Source organism: Eretmochelys imbricata, chromosome 4 (assembly GCF_965152235.1).
Source record: "Eretmochelys imbricata isolate rEreImb1 chromosome 4, rEreImb1.hap1, whole genome shotgun sequence".
Classification (NCBI taxonomy): Eukaryota; Metazoa; Chordata; order Testudines; family Cheloniidae; genus Eretmochelys; species Eretmochelys imbricata.
Window position 1 is genome coordinate 22,959,958 of NC_135575.1, and position 17,722 is coordinate 22,977,679.

The 17,722-nt window shown below is 40.9% G+C and overlaps 1 protein-coding gene across 6 annotated transcripts in view; it reads left to right on the top strand.

Moving 5' to 3' along the window:
- AFF1 (ALF transcription elongation factor 1) overlaps positions 1-17,722 on the top strand; it is a 166,229-nt gene that overhangs the window by 121,398 nt on the left and 27,109 nt on the right. For all 6 annotated transcript variants that reach the window (XM_077814998.1, XM_077814999.1, XM_077815000.1 and 3 more), the window contains 5 exons: positions 7,075-7,129; positions 7,259-7,296; positions 10,002-10,158; positions 12,804-13,721; positions 17,357-17,451. In XM_077814998.1, coding sequence (XP_077671124.1) covers positions 7,075-7,129; positions 7,259-7,296; positions 10,002-10,158; positions 12,804-13,721; positions 17,357-17,451 — 1,263 coding nt within the window. The remainder of the gene's footprint in view (positions 1-7,074; positions 7,130-7,258; positions 7,297-10,001; positions 10,159-12,803; positions 13,722-17,356; positions 17,452-17,722) is intronic.

Sequence of the window (17,722 nt, forward strand, 5' to 3'; positions counted from 1 at the left end):
AATTAGGTTAACTGTTTCAAAGTATTGTTGTGTGATGAAATTTAGTCCTGTAAGGTTAACCAGACCAGATGGCAGCATTGATAGATTCTGAGCCTTGTATAAGACTAAGTTTCAAGTAAAGAGTGCTAAGTTACCCAAGGGCAATTCACATAGCAGGGTAATTGCTGAATCGTTTTATGTTTAGCAATTGTTGCAGTATTTAAAGCCACATAATGTTACTAATAGGAATGTTGTTCTCTGAGGGCTTGTCTGCACTGGCAATTTACAGCTCTGCAACTTTCTTGCTCAGGGGTGTGAAAAAACACTATGCCCCCTCATGGAGGTGGGTTTTTTAGAGCGCTGGGGGAGCTCTCTCCCAGCGCTCTGCTGCGACCACCCAAGCCATGTTAAAGTGCTGGTGCTTTAACGTTGCCAGTGTAGACTAGCCCTGAGTGTTACAAACTGGAGAGAGGTTCCCCCACCCGGACTCTGTTTTAACCACTAGCAATGAAATTAGGCATTTTTAACATTGTTCAGAACAGGGATGGGGGAAAAGCAGAACTGGCCTGTGCTCTGGCTTTCCTGCTCAATTGAACTGAGCCTGAAGGGATTTTGTATCTGAGTGCTGTAAGATCTACTAAACATACCCAACTGCCATCTGGGCCCATTAGTTGTCCTTTCATGCCATATTAAGGGTTTCTGGCTGGAATCCCATAGATTGGGCCACCAAGCTTCTCTTCCCTCTCTTTTGCCTTTGCTTTCCCACCAACGATTCCCGCGCCTCCCCTCCACACACACACCTTCAATGACTTCTTCCCTTTCCTCTCCTTTAGATAAAAGTACCAGTGTCAGCAGCTCTCGGGGTATCTCTCTGCTGGAATCACAGGTGTGACTGCAGCACAGGTAGATATACCAGAGCTAGCTTTGATCTATCTAGCTCGAATAACTATAGCAGTGAAGCTGTGGCAACACAGTCTAGCTACTCAAGTGCTACTCAGATTCCCAGGGAGTGTTGTTCGGGCTTCACTGTGATGGTGGTTTGAGCTAGATACTTCAAAGTTCACTTCCACTGGTAACAGTAACATCGGGAGCCTTAGTGTAGATACTCTGTTTTCTAATTCTGTTTGGAACAGCTAATTGATACGGTGCATAAAATACTGGCAGTAGCCAACACCCTGTCTACCGTGGGGCTCCCAACATTGCTGCTATATCTGTAGGAGAGTTTTGCAGAATTTGCCTAGTGTAGGCAGGGATAGAAGTTTTACCCAGGCTTGCAGTAGTGGTGCTTAATCTCCTCTACGCTAGTCGTTAAACTATTTTCAACACCAGTTCAGCGGGACGCTTTCCTGACCATTCTTGTTAGAAGAGGGTCAGTTTTCCAGAACACAGCAACTCTGAGGTTCTGCCTAGTAGTTCTGTAGCTTCTCTCCCATCATTAAGGACACTAGGGAATTCCATTTAAAAAAAACAAAAATCCCAGCTATATTGAATCAGTGGGAGACATGGCAGAGCCTAAGCTGTGATGGCTTCCAGTGTTTCTAGCACTGTGTGTGAGTTAAAGAAAGGCAGGGCTCTCACCAATGCAGCTGAATCAGAGGTAGCACTGGTGAGCCTTTCTTGATAAAACTCCCTAGCATAGACAAGGCCTACCAGAAGAAAGTAAATTATAGCTGCTTGATGTACAATAGAAAGCATCAAAAAGTCAATGGGCCTCATTCTCCACTGTCTTGCATGTTGACAGCTGTGCAGAGGGCACAGTGAGTATAAAATGCTCCCACCAGTATCAGTGAAAGGTAAATTCTGAGCGAGTAGTGTTCTTCATGCACTTTGCACAAGTGTGAATGACTACTCAAAGTGTAACACAAGGAAGAATTGGGTCCAATACAAGCCATTACCCCCAGAATTATTTTATTTTAGATATAAAGGGAAGCTGATTCTCTCAGATGCCACCCAGCAATATCTAATTTTAAATGTCTTTTAATGGTGACTGCTTTATCAGGACATGAGAATTAGTTTTTGCTCAGATGTTGATGTATCCATGATGTCTGTAAGTGTAATCGACCAAAATGCATAGCCAGTGAGTGTGAAGGAGAAGTGACTTAGATTTGCATATCTAATGGTGGAAGCCATGATTTGTCCAGAGACTTAATTACGCCGCCTTCTTGAACTGATGCATCTCTGATTTTTGTTTTCATTTATACAATGGCACATTCTTCCTTTGCTCTTCGAAATACATGTGACTGTCTGAAAATGCAGCCACTTAGAGTAGCTCACGTTAGGAAGTGTAGTTGACTGAAAACAAACAGCATTTGTGCTGGTTAATTAGAGGTTGAAATCCCTATGCGTCTGTGTGCCCAAATTAAGCATTCAGCTATATAGAACATACAAGGATTTCCCAGATGGCTTTCATTCTTGAATAAGGCCCTTAAGTTAGCACCTGGCTTAATTCGAATGGAAGTAGCCTTTCTTTTTAGAAGGGGAGACGCCAAGTTCATTCTTGCTAATGTGTCTCTAACCAGGCCTGCAGAGAGACCAGCTTGTACATTCAGTGGAGCTGTTCCTTTCTGGCATGCTACATTAGTTTTAGAACTGCTTCCCTAAGAAAGCTTTTTTTTTAATAGGTTTTCTGAGAGAATGAGTGTGTACATGTGCTGCAGTTTCTACACACTACAGAATAGAATGCGACAACACTTAAAAATATGGCAACTCCTGAGCTAATTAAAGTCTTAAAAATATTAGTCTGGGTTTATTTTCTTTAAGTAGGCTATTTAACAACTTGTTGAAATGTTATGTAGGAAACTGGCTATCTGTTTATCTATTTGAAAGCATGACTCATTTGAAGAATTATTTGTTGAGCCAACCAACCAGTTTCATTTACTAATAGCTTAAGTGGAAGGCACTTCTTAAAATAATGCAATTTAAAGAGGACTTCCTAACAGTCTTAGTGCTCTCTCTTACATCGTCTTGTTGCCTTGGAAGGAAATGCATCTGTAGCCCAGACTTTAAAGAAGTTCCTAGTAGGGTTTTGGTTTTTTTTAAACATCTGGGCAGCCTGAAACTTGTGGTTTGAAATTGGTAATGGAGTATGAAACATTCGCTGGCTGGCTGGCTCAGAGTTTACTCAAGGTGGTAGTTATCACCTTCTAATGACTAATTCCCCAAAGGTCTGTCTAATTCCTAAAGAACAGTTGGCTGCATTGCCCTCCAGAAAAAAACAGCCATTCTGGTTGCCCGTCTCTTCAGAAAGATGAAGGATTGAATAGTCATGGAGATTTAAACACCCATAAGCTAAAAGTCACTTAAGACAGGATAGTGTATGTAGATCCTTGCATTACTGCTGACCCTCTGCTGTTTCTGTATTGTAATTAATTAGAGGACTTCGCTTTGCAAGATGGTCATTCTAGCACCTTTTAGCAATACGTTGATTTCAGAAAAGGACACTCCAGCTTTAGACTCCAACAAGAAAGCAAGAATATGTAGGTTAATGGGAAAAGACTGTTCAGATACTTGAATAGCTTAGTCTTTGTCTGGAAAACAGACTTGTAGCTTTGCTTAGGGGTCGATCATGCAAACTCTTACTCATGCAAGTTAGCTGCAACGAGACTGTTTGCTTGAGTAAGGATTACTCAGTGAGTAAAGTTAGTAGGATCAGAACCTTGGTTTGGAGCACAGGCTTTGCAGGGAGGATGGATGAATTTGTGAGAAGAGGGAAAAAATATTTGTTAATTTAGTGCATATGCAAAAAGCAGTGGACCGAAGTAGTTTAACTTCCAGTAAGCTCTGACTCATGTGAGAATCCCACAGGAACACATGCATTTTAAAGCAGATTTTTTTTTAACTCTGCTTTAACAGCTGCAAGAACATGTTCAAACAAAAGAATTTGTCATTAAAAATGAAATTAGTAAAGATTTATTACACTTTACTACCAACAGCATATGGGGTACTTACCCAATCCAGAGATACAAAGAACCTCTGTTTGGCTCACTGTCATTCAAACATTGCAGCGGTATGGTTAAGGCTCGCATGGCCAGTCCTTTGTATCACTTTGTTTTCAGGAGTTCAGAACTTTCAGAGGGGAGAAAAAAGCAATGGAAACATTTCGCTGTGATGTTTATAACCCAACGCTTGAGACTCTTAATGTAAAGCTGAATGTATATAAAGTGAAACTGTCCAGACTCAGTAAAATGCAAGAAGTAAACAAACAACATAAATAGTAACAAGTTGGCTCTTTAAAATTCTTTTAATAATGAAAGGTGGTAGAAATAATTTAGGTAAAGAAATTTTTGACTTGCAGTATGTAATTCAGTTGGCTTCCTCCATTTAAGAGTTTAATGGGATTTTTTGAAAGAGGCTAGTAATTTGAGGTCTCTTAGTTTCGGGCACCTTAAAGGGGCTGGATTTTTAGAGCGTGGGTTCTCAGGACTTTCTGAAAATAAGGTTTCTAAGGTTCTACATGTTGGGCATCTGACATGACTATTCAGTTTCCAAAATTTTAGCATTTAGTTGGAAGTGTCTAAAGTTGTCCTTCTGTAGAGTTATGGAATAGATTTTGCTTATTCTTTCTTCTTTGGAGGGTTCTACAAACTATATATTTTATAGAATCAGGAAATAAAAGAAATAATTAATAACCAGGTTCTCTGAACTCCCTGTATTTATCCCTGTGGGGTTGCAGCTGTACTGACATCGCTTGGCAGATCTCCTCCTTCACAGAGTAGTATTTGTTGTACAACATGAATGCTGAACAGCCAGATTTCATTACGATTTATTTTCATTAGCAAAGACTTAAAAAGTGGCTGATTTCAATGACAACAGCTATGCTCAGGGACACAGGAACTCCTGCATTACTGTATGTCCTGTATTTTTTGTGGGGATTGCAGGAAGTTTAATCTTTAATACAGTAGCTTTTCAGGTACTCAGATAGCTTGCTTGACTTGGCTGGGAGATGTCCTAGAAAGGTGGCTTAGCTTCCAGAAGTGCAAAAATGGTTTTGGAGGGGTTTTCTTTAATCCTATTTCCTGACTCCTGAAAACTAACTGTACTTTCCCGTGGTGTAACTGAAGGGGCTTGTGTTTTATGCCGAAAGAGTGGAGAAGGGTGATTTGTTAGCACCCTTTTTAAAGGAAACTGTAAAAGCAGAACAAGCAACACAAATAAACAAAACCTTCAAAACTATCACTTGAGTCTATTCCCTGTTCATTCCCTATGCATAATTCCCCATTACTGTTAATGGCAGCAACATGCTCATACATTTAAGAGAAAGATGTAGCTTTTCTCATTACTGTTAGAATTATGGTAATTTAGTTTGGTGCTTGAAAAACCTCATGCGCTCTGAGAGGAATCATGGTTTACTGTTCCACCATGACTGCCAGTTGCTGCTTCACTCTTAAAATAGATCTTATCTGGCTGACAAGGCAATTTCTCCTGCAGTTTCATTTGGATTTGGGATTCACCACTTCAGCAGCCAAGTTCCACAGCCCAGTTGGTCATATTTCAGTGGTTTAGAAATGATTTGTGAAAGTGTGTATGTATCTGTGCTTGCCTGAATGCTTTGGTATGAAGGGCACTTTGTAAATGTAAGATTACATCTTGCTTATTTGTCTAAATGAGGGGGATGGTGTCTGAAAAGAAGAAATTGCTCAGTTTATTTAAGCTTTTACTGTAGTGTGTTCACAGCATCTTAATATTGAACTGCTTAAAGTCTTTAAAGGTGACCTACAAAGATTTTTTTTAGAAGTTGGACTTGTTTGCCCCCTTTTATTCTAATTTATAATTTGTATCAATGTAGCACCTAGGAGAGACATTGTCATGGACCAGGATCACATTGTGCTAGGCTCTGTACAAACTAAAATGAAGGCCTGACAGGATTTTTCAAAACTTGGTTGAAAAATATCAGGAATGTCAAGTCTATATTTCCCTGGTTTTGCTGGAGGACTTCCTGGGGGTCCCAGAGAAATTTACTCTGAGTTCTCACACCTTAAAGAGCTGGGGGTGTTGATGTGTTAACAGAGCAATCATTTTTCCCAAATGATCATTCAGCATTAGTTTGAACAGGGATTTAAAACAAAGGATGCTTTTTAAACTGTCTGAATAAAAATTCCTTTCCCTCTCAGTCCCTTAGCTTTAAGTCTCTTCTCTTTTGAAATATCATGTCACTAGTTCTCTGGGTATCTAAGACTTGCATTTCTAGTTTTTTGAGTTAGGAGGATTTTTTTGGTCAGTAGACTTTCAGGCTGCCTTCATACATCAGAAAGAAGAAAAAAAAACGCAGTGGGACTCAAGCTATTTTTTGCTGCCCCTTTTCAAGGCACTGTTTTCTTCCTAATGCTTTGAGACAACTGGAAGAGTCCTACTCTGATAGTCATCTACATATTTGTGAATAAGTTATGACCAAATTCTGTTGCACATTCTCTGCTCCCAGTGACATCAGAGCAGAATTTGTCAGTATTTCTCTTTATTGCACTAAATATTATGTTTCCTAGTGTGATGTGCAGGAGCATGACATCCTGTTACGTAAAGGAGGAAGAAGATTGCAGTGGGGGGGGGTTCAGCTTGAACTTGGCATTGGTTTAGGCATTCTTGAGTTAGAGGCTTCAGTTGCAAAAAGAGAACTTATGTGATAATGGAAGTAATCGTAATCCAAGAAAAACAATGTGAATGCCCATACATTGCTTCTAGTGCCTGCAAAAAACTTTCCTATTCTGTCAGGAAGCATCATGGCCTAGTGGATAGAGCACTTGCCTAGCTCTGCCAATGGCTTGTTGGCTGACCTTGGACAAGTCACTTCTCCTCTGTGCCTCAATTTCCTCATCTGTGATATGGGTACAATGCTACTGACCTCCCTTGTAAATACTTTGAGATGTGTAAGGTGGAAGAGCTAGGTAATGTATTATAGTCTATTTAGGTAATAATGGCATTTAATACTAGAATGTTTTAAATCTTGGAACAAAATCCCAATTTTTTTTGAAGTATGGGATCAGAACGAGACACGCGACTTCGGAAGGATCAGGTTTTGTTCTTAGAGTCTGCCTTTTTAAAGCATATCCATCTATATGTCCCTCTTTCTTCTTCTTCTTTTTTTTTTTTTTGGTCTTTCAGAATGCTACGAGATGACCTCCAGCTCAGCGATAGTGAAGACAGTGATGATGATCGGGTCAGTATGACATTTTATATTATACTACACGCACAGAAATCCCTTTAAATCGGTGTGATCTGTACTATTGTTTTAAGCTCTTTAACCTAACCTTCCCCCCCTCCCCTCTTTCTTTGTTCAAATACTTAGGTCTCTGAAAAGCCACCTCCCTCATCTGCTCCTCCAAGGTACTGTTTGTTCCAGAACTACTAACTAGAGCAACAGGAAGAAGAATGTGCCTGATACTTTGTACACAGCAGTGAATGGGGGAGGATGGAGGTTATTTTGATTTTTGAAGATCCTCAGTTGGTGTGAAGTGGAGCAGCTCCATGGAATTAAACCAAGCAGCTTTGCTGACATGCCCCAGCTGAGGACCTGGCCCGTAGCACTTTGTACAGATGAATGAGCGAGCGAGTTAGAAGGCAAAGGGAAAAGTGACTGACTGACTGACTAGCGTATTCTGGAAGTTTAATTCATTGGTTGCGGTGCTTAGCCAGGTTTAGCTGATGTTTCGAGGTTCATTTCTGTTTGCTCACGCTCTTCTGATAGCTTTCACTGAAGTCAAGAAATATTCGAAACCTTTAATAAATGTAAATTAATCTGGTTGCTGTTTTTGTTCTAGTGTGGTGTAAAAGTAATTGGTCAAAAGACAGCTAATTAAAGTGATTATGCAAATCAGAGGAGAAACTCATCTGATACGGAAAGTTATGAGAATGTAGAGTGTTGTCCTCGTGTGCTCTTTGAGATAGATATATGTATCTATATGCATGTATGCAATGTATAACACAAGTGAATCAAGCTCAAGCTATGGAAAGAGCTGAATTAAATTTTTCATTTTGGTCAGTGGACCAAAGCTATAAAGTTGTTAGAGCCAAATGGTACCCTCAGTCCCCAATGGATCTCCTGTGGATAATAATAGGAGGTTTGCACTGAGGTCAAGAGTAGAAACATGGTCCTTATGAAATAACAGACCTTTTAGTTATTAGAGTTTTTACTGTTTTCAATGGGGCAAAGATGGCATTTTCAGGACCTCCACTATTTGTCTATTTGTCTTACTTTGCCACTTGCATGTGCATTTTGCTCAGTTTGTGTGCATAGTTGCAGTAACTGCATATGATAAATACACATGCAGTAATGCATTTATATTATTTGAGGGGTTTTAGGGAGATTTCCAAAAGCACAAACGAGTCATCTGCCTAACTCTCGTTTGATTTTTTTCTTTTTTTACCATTTGTGCTTTTGAAACTCAACACTCATCATTAAGAGCTTCAGAATTAACATTCAGCTGGGATGAATAGAGGCATTTCTAATCTCTTCGCAAACTGCTGTTTTAGGCTAATACAGCGTTTGGGGAGGAGGTGATGAGGGGGGAAGGAGGAGAGGAGGCTATGCCTGTAAGGTCATCTTTGCAGCTGTAAGGATTGAGAACTTGGGCCCGAGTGCCTAATGTTAAAGCACCTAATTAATTGATTTGACTTTTTTTCAAAAATTTGCACCTGCAGCTGTCATAGACTCAGCGAGAGATGAGAGGTGCTCAGCACCACTGAAAATCAGTCTGCTTATTTAGATGCCTCAATTTGGACTTGTGTGTCTAACATTGATATAGGTCTGAAAATTGGCCTTAATTTTTTTTTTTAAACTGAAAGCAAAATTTCCTTTTGTCTTGAGGCTGGATAAATAGGTCAAGGGTTTACACCTCTAACTCTTCCTGCCCCCATAGGCCAATGTGTTTAGGTTCCTACTTGAGCTGGTATTATAGGCAATACCACATTGGCAAGTAATGTGTATGTCTGATTTTAAGTCACTAAGAAGCCAGAAACAATTGCATATGCAAAGTACAGCAAAGGGGTAAACTAGACTTCAAGTTGCTTCAGCTCCTCCTGATATGACAGCTGAGCATTGCTGATACAATCTTTTAAGCAGCTAGTCAGCAGCAGTGTTCAAGGTGGAATGAATGGGCATATGATTTATTTTAAAAAAAGTAAAAAGCTCAGAACCCTTCCAAATGGAGACAGCTTAAATATAGACCACATTTTTGGCCTGTTAACTATATTCTTCAAGCAAAGAATAATGGTCTACAAAGTCAGCCTTGCAGAAGGGCATGATGATTTTGGGCAGTGATAATCAATTTGCTTCTGGGAGAGCACTTAAAATGTAGCTTTCTGTCAGTATGAGTCTCTGGATCAGCAAGAAAACTGACTGCAACTCATGCAAATGTATCGGTGTTGACATGGGAGTTTTCTTAGGTTAATACTGTGATTTTTATTTTTAACCCCTTTCCAAAACATGCATTGTGCTTGTAAGTCCCAACTCCCACTGAACTTAGTACATTTCTGTTTTAGGCAGACTTCAGAAGTGAGCTCTGAAGGGATGGGTGTTCTGGGGGTAATATGCCACTTTAGCATGGCAGTTTAACTAAATAATGCTTCTGATGAAATGGAAACCAAAGGAGGCAAATACAGTGAAGAGTGAGTGTGTGTGTGTGTGTGTGTGTGTGTGTGTGTGTGTGTGTGTGTGTAAAACCTTTTCAGGAAAACTAATTTTCTCTCATACTACTTTAGCTATTTAACTGACATCTGTCAGTCCCATTGAGTATTGGTCTTTCGAAAACCTAGACTTGAAAAATCTCAGTGACCGTTTTTATTTTTGCCATATAAATAGAGCTTCCCAACCTGTTATAGTACCAGGTGAAACTTTGCTCACAAGTTCATCTGGCTCAGGGGAGGGTTTATTTTGAGTCATTACCTTTCTTTTATGGTATGGTAATGAATTCTTTGCCTTCTCACCAGTGCCAAAATGTAAGTTGTTTTAATTCCAAATGTTGCCATGTCAATGAAAATATAAAACTTTCACCCATGCTGCTTTCTAATTTTATCTCCTGATGGCCTTGCAGTGCCTCACAATCGCAGCCCGAGAGTGCGGCATCAGCACATTCCAGCAGTGCGGAGTCAGGGAGCACCAGTGACTCAGACAGCTCTTCAGATTCAGAGAGTGAGAGCAGTTCGAGCGACAGCGAAGCGAACGAGCCACCGAGAACTTCTACGTCTGAGGTACTGTGTGGTGAATGCAAGGGAGGTAGCGAGGCTTAACCAAGCTTACCGCTTCTGACTCCTCACTCACCTAATGCCAAAATAGTTACAGGGAAGCAGCCTTGGGATAAAATGTCATCCTCTTTTATATGCAGGTTCTTTTAATCCCCACGCCACTTCCGTGAACTTTCTCACTTGCTGTTTAACAAGCTTTGAAAGTCAAATAGGCCTTGGTCACAGGATAATTGGGCTTCGGAAAGAATGTTTCAAAATCCTTGCATGATTGGTGCTCTCTTCCCCATTTCAAGTATGGCCTGCAGTATTCCCCCTAGAAATGGGCCAGACCCAAACCTCCAGCATCCAAACTTTCCAGTAGTTTGGGTCAGTGTTTGACTTCAGTGTTTCAGGCTCATCTTTGTGTATGTAATTATTATGGATCCTTTATTTGAGAGCTGTTTTATTGTGAAACCAGTTTTTTGCTATTTAAAGCAAGGTTGTTCTTTCTTAGAACAGTGCATTTCCTTCTGAAATCGAATGGCAGCTGCATTTGATGAGGTGAAACCTCTCTCTTAGATTTCGTTTGAAATGATCAGACCTGTGGGAAGTCTCCACTGGAATGTGCCTGGACTCACTGCTGTTGAGCTTGGCTTGCTTTTCTGCCCTACTGGTGCTTTGGAGGCCTTATTGACCTAGTTGGGAAAGTTAGCTAACAGAACTCAAGATAATGCTTCATAGTTTCATAATCAAGACCAGAGGCATTTTTCAGATTGCTTCCAAAATGAAAATATATTTTCCAAGTCCCTGTTAAGCGTTAGGCGCATTGCTGTGCTATGTGCAACATGTCATTGAAACACTGTATCTCTCCGTCAGTGGTGTAGTGGGGGAAAGAGGGAACCTACAAAATGTTTCCAAATTAACAGAATGGTGTAAAATGGTATCCCATGGCTACATTTCTGATCATACATGCAGATTCAGCAGCACTTTATGCATCAGTCAGGGTATAGCAATTTACATTTTCTTCTGTTCTTCCCAGCCCTCTTGCACCCTGTAATCTAATTTTTTCTCCTATTACAAGTGTAGGAGCACACATATAGGGAGATTATTTGGGCAAAACTGAGGTTTATTGGCACAGAAGACACGGGAATTTTGAAAAACAAATACTTCTCCACCCCATTCCCAACATACACCAATTTGTGTGATTGCAGATTTCATTTGAGTAAAGTTCAGATAAAATTCAGGTGCTATTTGAAGGAAATAAGTGTTATGCTTTTGTTCCTATATATAAACCTAGCTGTCTTGTCTTGAGATTACTAGGTGATGGGAAAGGAGAAGAACTAACCAGATAATTTCCATTGAATGTTATGTCCTTTTCTTGCTATAGTTCATCCTTTCAGCAGCTCCTGAAGTAAACTGAGAGCAAGGCTGTTAGTACATTTCACTTACTGAATACATATAGAAAACTTCATCACAGACAAAAGCGATTGCTTAAAGACCTGTTGAGAGTCGTTGCTTTCTTACTTTATGGTCTCTTACCACCTTGAGTAAGGTGGTGTTAGGCAATGAAAACATGTAGGAAAGCACAAACCTTAAATAACAGCTGGCAGTAGCAGGGAAGCGTATAAAGAATCAAACAGAACCCAGCAATCTGGGTACACTCTTACACTTACGGATCCAAGTCTCAAGTGAAGTCTTCACTTCAAAAAAAAAAAAAAAAAAAATCTTTACGCAAGCTAAAATGTTAGTGAGGACAAGGCAGTTGTAGTTAGCAGTTTGAGTCAAACACTACAGCAGAGCCTGGGGGGTTAATACTATCTACTAACTCATAATAAATCTGCAAGTTAGCTAACTTGAGTTGAAAACTCACCTTTTTGTGTGTGTTTGCAGTGAAGACGTATTCCCCAGTACAAATCAGACTTAAACCCAGGGAATCTGGCTAGTGAGGACTGCCTAGTCTAGGGGAATCCTCCAGGACTGCTATTCTCTGGTGTAAGGGCATGGCTGGAAAAAAAGGAACATGGCTGGGGCCATCTCTGTGCTCTGTGGATTCCCAGCTGCTGGAATGCACCTGAAGGTCATTTGGCAGCAGAAGAGTTTAGAGTGGGCCTGTAGCGATAATTCCCTTCATTTGCAGTTTCTGACATACATTCCCACATCAAAGTTTTTCCCCCCACTATCTTTCACTCTAACCTCAATTCCAGTCCATAGATACAAAATAGCTCTAGGTGCCTAAGAGGGGTGGGAAATAACTTTCATTGTAGCTGAAGAGTGCTTTAAAGATACAAGCGAGTTACATTTCACAGTCACTATCCTAACTCACATTGGGTCAGCAGCACTGGGTAATCAGCCAACAATGTTTGCTTCTGGCACAGGGCAACCCAAGGCCAAACTTCTATGGAGAATGAAAGGTCTCTTACTGATACAAAGGTGAAGCTTGTCTGAGATCAGGAGTCTGATATGAATAGTCAGATTATCCCTATGCAAAAAGAGAGGACTTTTTGTTTTGATGTTGTTCAAAAGCTTCTCAGTGTGTCCTCTCTCTTAAGTTCTTATATTTCCTATATCTTTACTAGTAGGGGTAAAATTTAATGGGTTTTGATAGCATCTAATATGTCAGGCATCAGAATAATCCATAGAGATAACTCCCATAAAACTTTTTTTCTTTATAGCCTGACCCACCAACGTCAAATAAATGGCAGCTGGACAACTGGCTAACCAAGGTGAACCAACCAGCAGCACCAAATGAGAATCCCAGTGAAGTTGTCCATAGGCCTGGTCATCAGGAGAGCAAGGGTCAAGGGAAAAGCAGCAGCAGCAGCTCTCATGAACATTCTGAATCAAATGAGTTGCACCCCAAAAACTCAAGCAAAATAACCAGGGCGCCCCAGGGGGTACATCTTCCTAGCAAACGGACCTGCCAGAAGTCTCCCACGCGCACCGAGGAGCCCTCTCAGAGGCTCACAGTTGGTACCAAGAAGCCCAGCAAGGCCCCACTGCAAGAGGCTCACAGGGGAAGCCTTAAAGTGGAAAGTGAGCCTGGTCCATATGGGATTAAAGACCAGTCTTCCAGAGACAAGCCCAAAGTAAAAACGAAAGGGAGGCCAAAATCCAGAGATAAAAAAGAATTGAAACCAACAGTGCAAGAGCCCTTGGAAAAGAAAAAGCACAAGAGCTCACACCAAGCCATTACAAAAGCATTTTTGGACCCTAAGCCTGTGAAAGACATTGTGGTTGGTGGTGCCCCAGAACATTTCCCTCTCAGCCCTGTAGCTCAAATCCAGAAGCCCGCCACCCCCACCAGGACTAGTGGCAAAAAGCCTGCCATTGTGGTCAGAGAGGACTTCCATAGAGACAAACTTCTCTTGCCTATCAGGGATAAGACGTTGTTATCGCCCCTGAGGGATTTCCCAGTCCCTCATGCTCTTGTGGTTAAAATTGAGCTGTGTCTCCTTTCAAGAATTCCACAGCCACCTGGGAAAGGGAGTCGCCAGAAGAAACTTGATGGTAAAGAGCTCCCAAGTGCGAGGAAGCAGGATTTGGAAAAGAAAAGCACAGAAACTCCTAACAAGTCTCTCAAAAAGAGAAAGGTGAGAGGGAGAGGAGCATTCTTGCAATGGTAGCAGTGTTATTCAATTGGCAAGGAATGTGGAGGTGAGGGAGAAATTTTAATAACATTTCATGTTTTTCATCCCCTCCCTCAAATAATCAAATTTAAATTAAAATTTTATTATCAAACCAGTTATTAAATATTTTTATTTATTAAAAACCAGTTCAGCAAATTATTAATATCAATAACTGTTCAGGAATGTTCTTGTTTTTTAAAAAGTCACAAAATATTCAGAAAGCTTTTAGCAAAATCTTGTGTTGTCAAAAAAGGCCATTTTTCAGAAAATAAAATCTTTCTAGTTAAAAAATTTCAACCAGCTCTAGGAATATGTAATCTCTAGTTTTGCTAATGTTTCTCTGGATTTCTCCCTCTTTCAATTAATTGAATTTAGCCAAAGCAACACTTGTAAGTGGAGGAGGCTACGGTGCCTTTTTTGCTACAAGGAGCATGGTATTTGAAATGCTTCCCTTGCTGTGCATTCATCTGTATAACCCATTCAATATCAGTTGCAGGAGAGTACCTCTGTCTCCTGCTTGTAGGGTTGCCCTCAGTGAGAACTCTTCCACTTCAGCAGAGATGGGTATCTTAGGCCTTGTTTGCACACACAAGTTGTATAAAGCAGTATAGTAGAACCTCAGAGTTACAGAGACTTCAGGAATGGAGGTTGTTAGTAACTCTGAAATGTTCATAAAGCTGAACAAAATGTTATGGTGGTTCTTTTAAAAGTTTACAACTGAACTTTGACTTAATACAGATTTGAAATTTTACTATGCAGAAGAAAAAGTCTGATTTTAACCATCTTAATTTAAATGAAACAAGCACAGAGAGTTTCCTTACCTTGTCAAATCTTTTTTTTTAAATCTTGTCAAATCTTTCCCTTTATTTTTTTAGTAGTTTCCATTTAACACTGTACTGTACTGTACTTGCTTTATTTGGTCTCCTGCTGCCTGATTGCGTACTTCTGGTTCCAAATAAGGTTGATCGGTCAGTTTGTACCTCTGAGGTTCTACTCTACAATACCCTCCCCCTGGCAAAGCCCCACCCAAGGATGCAGTTATACTGGTATAAAGATGCTAATACTGCTGTGGCTTATTTCTGTATAGGAAAGGAATAGCTACACCCATACCAAATCTTTATACTGGTATAACTGCATCCATATTAGGATTTGTAGTTGTATAATTATTTGGGGGAAAGAAATCATACCTCTAACTGAAATGATTATACCAGTACAAAATCTGAGTGTAGACCCAGCCTCGGGCCCAACTTCTTCTGGGCTGGTCTGTTCAAAAGGAGACCTATTTTCTTTGTTAAGTGAATTGAAGTGTTCTCTGACAACTATAGTAGCAGCTGTAGGGGCCTAAAAAGCACAGAGAAAGTTAACCCTTAGTATGGGTACTTCTGCTCCATAACCTGCTCTGAAATACTGGAAAGAATCTGTGTGCTGCAGATAAAAGAAACAATTGATATATAAAATACACAGTTAATCTGCAGAGCTGGGACTGAAAACCTAGTCCTTCAATACAAAAGGAAATGCTTCTGTCACTTGAGCTCAAGGACGGCTCCTTCAGCTGAAGTAGCAGTAGGTCCTTTAACTCCTCTGAGTGCCCGCTCCTAGAGGATAATGTCATATATACACAGTCAGTACATTACAATGTGCACAATGAGTTCACATGGTGAGTATACTCATCATGGCTACATCAGGGCCTATTCCCAGCTCTTCCTAACTATTCAGGAAACACCAGATTATTTGCTCTCAACTGGAGGGAGAATAGCAGTATTTTTATGCCGTTGGGAAGAGAATTAGCTACTCTTTTTTGAGAGGAAGGGGCCATCGAACACAGGGCACTTTCCCCTATTTTGCTAAGGAATGGTGGAAAAACTTGAGAACCCAGAAATCTGTTCTGTGGGGAAGTGAGAGAGAACTCCAGTTTTGAAAGGTAAGTCTGTCTCTTCTGCTCTGTCCCCAGGAGAGCAGAGAGATGAGTGACTTGACTCTCAAGAACACCTTCAGGGAGAGGAGACTAATTAATTTATGTAAAGAAAAAAAAATTGGCCTTTTGAAATTTTTTGCTGGATTTATTGGGGCCAGGTTGAAAAATTAACTTTCACTGGCTTGCTGGGGGAATTGCACAAGCCTCTACAGAAGAGGTGGGCAAACATTTTGGCCTGAGGGCCACATCAGGGTATGGAAATTGTATGGCGGGCCATGAATGCTCATGAAATTGGGGGTAGTGGTGTGGGAGGGGGTGAGGGCTCCGGCTGGGGGTGTGGGCTCTGTGGTGAGGCCAGAAATGAGGAGTTCAGAGTGGCGGGGGTGAGAGCTCTGGGATGAGGGGTTTTGGGTGCAGGAAGGTGCTCCGGGCTGGGACCAATGGGTTCAGAGGGCAGGAGGGGAATCAGAGATGGGGCAGGCTGTTGGGGCACAGGCAGGTGAGGGCTCTGGGGTGGGGCTGGGAATGAGGGGTTCGGAGGGCGGGAGGGGGATCAGGGCTGTGGCAGGGGATTGGGGTGTGGGGCAGGCTCAGGGGTGAGGGCTCCAGGTGGCGCTTACTGCAAGCAGCGCCCAGAAACATGTCCCCACTCCGGCTCCAAGGTGCGGCCAGGTGGCTCTGTGCGCTACCCCAGTTTCTCAGTTAAGGAGTTTGACAGACTGGGAGCTTGGTGATCTAAAGAGATGCTCTTTAAAAACAAACAAACAAAAAAAAAACGGGCCATCAACTCATAAAATGTCCAATCCTGTGAGGTATTGCATACCTTTTGAAGTCAATGAGAGTTGAGGGCAATTGGTACCTCACAGCACTGAGCCCTTTATGAGGTGATGCCCTCATCTTTTTAGAGAGAATCTTCACATGCGTTTGGTTAGTACCAACTGCTATGTGGGCAGGGCAGATTGATTAACTCATTCAAATTTTGCAGTATTTCCATATTAAAATAGTTTTTAAGTTTTTCACCCTTGATAATTCAACAAATATACACACATGATTACCACAGATCTTGTAATACATTTTTAAAATCTTATTTAACCAGCTCTGTCTGTGTATCTCTTTGCCTGAGAAGCTGGTATTTTTTTTAGAGCATATGGATAATTGTTCCAAACATTTTTTTCCCCCAGTTTCTCCCTGTATCTTATTCCTGTTGAAATGACCTTGGGACAATCTCTGTGGTTTAACTCTTCCGTGTGCTTTATTTTCCTTTTTGGCAAGTGAGGCATATCACAAAATACAATCCCTTACCATTGATGACATAGCTGGAAGGAATTTTTATATGCTTTATATTGCTCTGTATGATTCATATTCATTAGCAACAAAACACCAAGAGCCGATTTAGAAATACTTGCTGTCACAAGCATGAGTCAGAAAATATTTTACCTTTTTCTTTTGCGGCACGGGCGGGGGAGAGGAAGTATTTCCACTCCATCCACCAGAATCAATCTCATGGTCATTGGGAATTCTTTTCAAGGAAGCTGAAGTTTAGATTAATCAGCTGTGATCTGGATTTGCATGTTGGGATTTTTAGTATTTTTCTTTTAACATTAGGAAATCAAATTTAGCTATGTTGGCCTGCACTTTTACATGTGTATGTAGAGTCTAAGTGGTGGTGATTTGCTTTCAACAGGGAGAAGCGGAGAAAGAGACTGATAAGAAGAAAATCAAGTTGGAGAAAGAAACCAAATCGTTGTCTTCAAGTTACAGAGACGCCAGTAAAATGAAGTGAGTATAAAGATGCCAGAAAAAAGCGTGAACTTGAGCTCTTTTTAAAAAAAAGGTTTTGGTGAGGAGTGGCTTCCCCTTGTCTCCCTGCGAGGATGGTATTGCTTAATGTGCTGTATATGCTATCTGAAATACAATACGGTGCAAATTTATCTTTACAACTTGCTGCCAACAACATATGCACATACCTTTAAAATCTGGATTTGAGCCCTTTGGAATATATCGGGCTATTTTGTTTCTTTTCCTTGCTCTCCTGGTTCCTTCCCATCAC